The sequence below is a fragment of the Haplochromis burtoni genome, unplaced genomic scaffold (assembly GCF_018398535.1).
Source record: "Haplochromis burtoni strain Fernald_Lab_line unplaced genomic scaffold, NCSU_Asbu1 Contig_53, whole genome shotgun sequence".
Lineage (NCBI taxonomy): Eukaryota > Metazoa > Chordata > Actinopteri > Cichliformes > Cichlidae > Haplochromis > Haplochromis burtoni.
The window spans coordinates 2,034,681-2,041,578 of NW_024582414.1; the positions used below are offsets into that span (position 1 = coordinate 2,034,681).

Below are 6,898 nucleotides of genomic sequence, written 5' to 3' on the forward strand. Positions count from 1 at the left end.
TCTATGATGCGGCCCAGAAACACAAAGTGTTTGCCACCACTTTCTTTGACTGCGGGGTTTGTTTTATGGGCCGGCTCGGGTCCGAGTGCGTGAAGCTGTCACCGTGTGGCCACGTCTTCTGCCGGGCCTGTCTCTGCGAGTTCTGTACGGTTCAGATCACAGAGGGGAACGTCCGGGGTGTCACCTGTCCTCAGGCAGACTGCGCTGGTGCCCCTACACCTGCACAGGTAGAAGCTACACGCAGCCTTCAACCTGCAGAATGGTTTCAACAACTGTAGTGTTTGGTCCTTTCATCTAATATCGCAACACATTTTAAAAGCTGTTAAAAATAGCTACAGGTAGAAGGATCAAGGACAGAGGAGACAAGGAGAACTGATGACTGTCCTTTCTTGTCGAATAGAATAGAATAGAATAGAATAGAATAGAATAGAATAGAATAATCCTTTAATTGTCCCACAAGGGGAAATTTGGTTTTAACAGCAGCCAGAAAGACACATATACAAACAAACAGTACACATTACACAGAACAGAAACATACACAATTTTTCTTACATATTTACATTAAGGACAATGGTTACTATAAACAGAGTACTGTACAGTTTTTAAATTAAATAAAAATAACTACAGATAAGAGGCAAACCAGGTTGCAGTGTGAATCGGTTGATTAACTTATTGCAGTTACAGCGCAGATGTAAACGTCTATGTTTGTTGGGAGCAGTTCTGATTGTACAGTCTGACAGCTGCAGGGAGGAAGGACCTGCGGAAACGCTCCTTCATGCATCTAGGATGCAGCAGTCTGTCACTGAAGGAGCTCTGCAGTTCAGCAACATGCATGGAGTGGGAGACTCTGTCCATCAGAGATGTTATTTTGGCCAGAGTCCTTCTGTCTCCCACCACCTGCACTTGGTCCAGGTGCATCTCAGAACAGAGCTGGCCTTCCTGATGAGTTTATCCAACCTCTTCCTCTCAGCTGCCGATAAACTGCTGCTCCAACATACAACACTGTAAAAAATGACGGATGCCACCACAGAGTCATAGAAAGTCTTTAAAAGCGCTCCCTGGACTCCAAATGACCTCAGCGGCCTCAGCAGGTAGAGTCTGCTCTGACCCTTCCTGTAAAGAGCATCAGTGTTGTGGCTCCAGTCCAGTTTATTATTCAGGTGAGCACCCAGGTACCTATAAGAGTCCACTATCTCAATGTCCACTCCCTGGATGTTCACTGGTGTCAGTGTGGTGGGTCTGCGTCTCCGGAAGTCCACCACCAACTCCTTGGTTTTCTCGGCGTTGATCAGCAGGTGGCTCTGCTGACACCAGTCTACAAAGTCCAGAGTCCACCGTCTGTACTCTGAGTCGTCCTCACCTGTGATGAGGCCGACTATGGCAGAGTCGTCAGAGAACTTCTGTAGGTGGCAGCGTGGAGAGGGTGAAGAGGAACGGTGACGGCACCCTGTGGGGCCCCCGTACTGCAGACCAGCGTGTCAGAGACACAGCCCTGTGACCTCACATACTGTGGGCGTCCTGTGAGGTAGTCCAGTATCCACTGGGACATGTGTTGGTCCACTCCCGATAGCTCCAGCTAAACAGTGCTTCCAGGCTTCTCCAGGTGAGTCAGAGCTCGGTGCAGGAGGTAGATGATGGCGTCCTCCACCCTAATGCCAGGCTGGTAAGCAAACTGTAGCGGATCCAATGAAGACCTCACCAGGGGGCGCAGATGGTTTAGAACCAACCTCGAGGTTCTTCATCAGATGCGATGTCAGCTGCTGCTGAGGTCCTTGGGATGGGAGGTCTTTGGTACCGGTACCACACAGGATGTCTTCCACAGCTGTGATACTTTCCCCAGTGACAGGCTCAGGTTGAGCAGATATCCTAGTATGCCACACAGTTCATCTGCGCAGCATCTCAGGAGCCTGGAGCTGATGCCATCTGGACCTGCAGCCTTCCGCACCTTGATCTTGCGAAGCTCGTTCCTCACTTGAAGTGCTGAGATAGAAAGAATGGATTTTGGGGGAGGGTGGTGTATGTTGGAGTCCACAGAAGCCGGGGGTGGGTGTAATGACTGGGAGCTGGGAGGCGTGAAGCTGAGAGTTGTGAAGTCCTGAGATGAAGGAGAGGCAGTCCCTGAAGGAGATTGCAGCAGGGGGGGACGATGCTGTGGGAGGGGTGGGTGGTTGATCAAACCTATTAAAATATTATTTAGGTCATTCACCCACCCCAAGTCTCCTGCAGCCTGAGGGGTTGGTTTTTGTCCTGAGATTGTCTTCAGGCTGTTCCAAACCCCTCTGATGTTGTCCTGTTGCAGCTGCTCTTCCATCTTCCTCCTGTAGTTTTCCTTTCCTTGCCTTATCTTCCATTTCAGCTTCTTCTGGACGACTCTCAGCTCCTGTTTGTGTCCAGATCTAAAGACTCTCTTCTTCTCCTTGAGGAGAGCCTTAATTTCAGGATTTATCCATGGCTTGTTGTTAGAAAAACACCATAAATTTTTGATGGCTACGGTGTTCATGTAATCTGTAATGCAGTCTGTGATGCTGTTGAGGTCATCCTCCAGGGGGCTGCAGAGGTTGTCCCACACAGTAGAACGGAAACAGTCCCTCGGGGCCTCTTCAGTCTCTGCTGACCATTTCCTTACTGTGCGTTTCAAACACAGAGGTTTCAAATGAAACCTCTGTGTTTGAATTTCGATCAGCTGACCTCAGTCTCACTTTGTGTCTCTGCTTTTTCATCTCTGTTGTGTTTGTAGGTGCAGAGTCTGGTAGGGGAGAAGCTGTTTGACCGCTATGACCGTCTCCTGCTGCAGAAGACTCTGGACAGCATGTCTGGTCTGTTTTCTTTCTGTTGCTGTTATACTGATTGTGTGATGAAGGCTTTCATAGACTGATCAGAATCTATTTATTACATTTCTGGGTTAGACCTGGTAAAAAGAACATCTTTAGCTCTTTTTCATAAGTATCTCATTTCTTTTGGCATCTTTTTGTCTCGCAGATGTGACGTACTGTCCTCGAACATCCTGCGGCTCTGCCGTGATTTTGGAGAAATCCAGCAAGGCAGCGCTTTGCTCTGAGTGCGGCTTTGCCTTCTGCGCCATATGCAGAAAAACATACCATGGAACGGGGAAGTGTGAGACCAAGAAAAAATATGCTGAAAGATATATAATAGACCTGCCACAGTCACAAGGTACACAGCTGTGTGACCACAAGAAAAAAGTTTCAAAGAATAATGAAAATGACAACATCCAGTCACAGTAAATGTAAAACTGTTTCACAAATGAGACTTTGGAGGTTTGAAAGTACAGGAGGTAACTGGATGATTGCTTTGAGTCGATGCACATGTGTGTTTAGTCCAAGTGTAGATGCTGGTGTCCTTTATGTGTCTCTTAGAGGGGATGAAGGCTCTCTGGGAGGACTATGCCAGTGGCAGCAGGGAGAGGAAGCGCCTGCTGGAAAATAGATATGGCTGCAATTTACTGGTGTCCATTGCAGAAAAAAAACTAAGCGACAACTGGATTGCCAACAATACCAAGAGTTGTCCTGAATGCTTCACTAGAATAGAGGTTTGCACTCACCTGAGCACATTCGTACAAACTTGCGAGCACAGAGCAGTTCAGAGAGAGTTTCTGATTGAATTTGCTCATACGTGTGTTGTGCTTTACGTTACAGAAGGATGGAGGGTGTGACCAGATGTTGTGCACTCGCTGTAAGAAGATTTTCTGGTGGGACAGACTGACTCCAGAAAACACAACCGAACAGTTTTATGGGGGTCAATGTTCTTCCAACTAATTCTAAGAATCAGCACCACATACTCTCTCATAATCAGCAGGGGGCAACAAAAACAACAATGACAGGAAGGAATAACCAAACCGTTGGTTCCTTAGAAAACCCAAAGTGCTGTAAATTAACAAAAATTGCCCTCTTTGGCTGTTTTATTTGCCTTAGGCCGCAATGAAGCATTTACACTAAAGGTGTATGTTCTAATCAATTATCAATTATTCTTTCAGTTAATGGACAAATTATGTGGTCAGAAAACAGACACATTTGCCAGAACCCTGTTTTTTCAAACCAACAGTTCAAAACACAAATTTCTTTTTCTCCTGATGAACCAAATTAACTGAGCAAGTATTTCCCAGACTGATGAATTCCTCTGCTTTTAGATGTGTGCTGCTGTTAAGTACTGTTATGGCACAAAAATGCTCTGTGCAGTCATTATCACTGTAACGTTTGAACTCTGAGGGAAAAGACAGGTTCACACTGCCACAGATATATGCAGCTGCAACAACTACAGGTAAATCTTCTGACCTTGACGTGCATGTTTCATTTCAATTCCAGCAGCAGCCTACAGGTAGATCCTGAACATGTGTCTTCTTTCCCCTTCCTCCACTGCCCTGTTATGACAGTGCAACAAAGACGCCAGCATGTTTGATTTTCTTGTCTGTCCAGGAAAAATCCTGCTTCCTCATCACTTCCTCATAAATGTCTAAACAGCAGTTTGCCTTTATAACCCACAGAAGGGGACTGCAGAATGCAAGAATACTTTTTAATTGTATGGGTTACACCTTTATTTTTCCTGCTAGCACAAACAAAATACATGCTTCATTAAAAAAAGACAAATTTATATATATATATATATATATATATATATATATATATATATATATATATATATATATATATATATATATATACACATTGGGTGAATGTGCAGTAGTAGCAGCAAGCAGGTGAATTCTGTACATTAATATGAATAGACATCTGACTATTTTACAGGATAGACAATATAAACATATTTAAAATTAAAGGAATTGAAATGTACATTGTGCCTTGGTTTAGTGTCTGGAAGAGTCCTGACTCAGTCAATTATAGATGATGTGAGAGGGCGGGTGTGGTCCCCTAACTTTCAGTAGCTGTTGAAAGGATAAAGTTGTGGTATATCAGTGGTTAGAAATACCATTATTACTTTAGGATTAGTTTAACACAAAGTCAGGGCTGACCCAGGACCATTGCTGTGAGTCACAGTGCGCAGCATAAAAGTCCTTTCACATCGGACGCAGGATGTGCTGCTAATGCTAACTGCTAACTAAAAGCAAAGGATCCAGAATTTGTTGCTGGCTGCTGGGCTCTGTGGGTTTTTGCAGCAGCTCTACCTGTACTAGATGCACCTGCTCCTTGTCGTTTTTATCTCTGACTTTATGTCCTCTACAAGAGTTTTGGTTTTTTTGCTAGTTCTTCAAATGTTCAATAAAAACATGTATGCTAATTCATAACGAAGAAAGCTTTGTAATGAAGACTGTCATTTCCAAAACACTGTGGAAGTCCCTGTATTAAACACGTAGACCTGTGACACAAAAATCACCAAACTCGGACGACCACAGACTGTTTTCCTTCGTGGTGATGAAGGAAAACGCTGGGTTGGCATGTAAAAGGGCATTTATTCCCTTCAAAGACCTGCAGTTCAAAAAAAGCGCCCCTCCGACAGCCAAACCCATCTGTTCTCTGATTGGATTGTTACATTTGTGATTGACATGACATTCACCAATCAGATGAAAGGAAGAAAAATAGGGTCAAAATTCGTAGTTGTAACTTGCAGGGTTTTTTTGGCTAAGTCCACACACAAATCTTTTTTACACACACATAATTCTTTTTACACATACAAATCCTGATTTACAAGTACAAAACTGATTTACAAGTACAAAATATTTATGACCACATTTTGAACCCATAGTTATAGCTTAGCACTAATTAGTGTGTGTCTTGCAAAGTCCACAGACAGTGGGCCTCAACTATGTGTCATCTTTAATGTACAGTCTATGTAGTATTTCCCCCTGATTTCATGTAGCTACTAAGCTAAGATACCCTTTGGTCAGGCTATTTTCTAAGTACTTTGATAATCTGTCTCCAGCACACGTGCAGTTGTAATTTTGACTCATAACCATAAGAGGGCTGGTTTGCGCTCTTATAAATCTGCTGTACACTTTTACACTATTAATTAATTTCCATGTTTTTAGCAGTCTTTAAAATATGTTACTTGCTATCCTTATGTGAGTGGTTCATGCAGAGCAGATGAGCAGCCAGAGAGAGGACATGTACTCTCGGATGCTGTCATCTGTCGTCAGGTAAGCTGATTCTTAATGCACTTGGTGAACTTATTGTGCCCCTGCAAACCTCCCAAATAGAAATGAAACACTGACTGTAGGATACAGAGTGCACACATCTCAGCTTGTTTCACAGATGAGCAGTGGGGAAATCGGTGCGGCTCAGGATAAAGGTCGACAGGGGCAAAGTACCAGTTAAAAACACACACAACACACACACACTCACAAAGTACTGAACGCACACAAAGGGGTCCCTAAACACTAAAATTTCCTTCTCCCTACAGTCAGTGCCAGTCAGCTCTACTTTATGTGGCTTAATGTGTGTTAATGGTTGCAATGGCACAGTCACTAAGCCTAATGTGAGGAGTTATATCATCAGTTTTCTCTCTGCCTTCATCTCTCAGACAGTGACTGTTACATTTGCTCGATAGGTAGGAGGGCAAACAAATGAGCAAACATTTACTTTCCTTTTACTGACTGAGCTTTCTGAGCATTTTTTTTTTTTTGCCTGTCCCGTTTGGCTCTTTTGCCATCAGAATTATTGTTTAAAGGCAAAGAAAGATGCCCAACGGATTTACTTTACCAAATGCACACTCGCACATTCACACCTAGTGGCAATTTGGATTATCCAATTAACCTATCCCCACAAGCTGCATGTCTTTGGACGGTGGGAGGAAGCCGGAGTACCCGGAGAGAACCCACGCAAAGAGCGGAAGCGAATGGATTAAACATTATTGTGCAGCACATAAGATCAACAGAACACAGTGTGCTTTGAGGTAGGAGCCAAAAAGGGTGTAGTTTGTGGGTGTGATCACC

The 6,898-nt window shown here is 44.0% G+C and overlaps 2 protein-coding genes across 6 annotated transcripts in view; both read left to right on the forward strand.

The window, feature by feature from the left end:
- Positions 1–4,592, forward strand: part of LOC102290391 (E3 ubiquitin-protein ligase RNF14) — a 7,890-nt gene extending 3,298 nt beyond the window's left edge. For 2 of the 5 annotated variants that reach the window (XM_042220688.1, XM_042220692.1), the window contains exons 4-7: positions 2,738–2,816; positions 2,980–3,171; positions 3,375–3,547; positions 3,654–4,592. In XM_042220688.1, the coding sequence (XP_042076622.1) occupies positions 2,738–2,816; positions 2,980–3,171; positions 3,375–3,547; positions 3,654–3,773 (564 nt within the window). In that variant the 3' untranslated portion in view covers positions 3,774–4,592. Of the gene's footprint in view, positions 228–2,737; positions 2,817–2,979; positions 3,172–3,374; positions 3,548–3,653 lie in introns of all 5 variants that reach the window. The other 3 variants (XM_042220691.1, XM_042220690.1, XM_042220689.1) reach the window with 3 other exon arrangements.
- Positions 4,593–6,812: 2,220 nt separating this feature from the next.
- kng1 (kininogen 1) overlaps positions 6,813–6,898 on the forward strand; it is a 15,182-nt gene continuing 15,096 nt past the window's right edge. The window contains exon 1 of the mRNA XM_005923857.2: positions 6,813–6,858. The gene's annotated coding sequence lies outside the window, so the exon portion shown is untranslated. The remainder of the gene's footprint in view (positions 6,859–6,898) is intronic.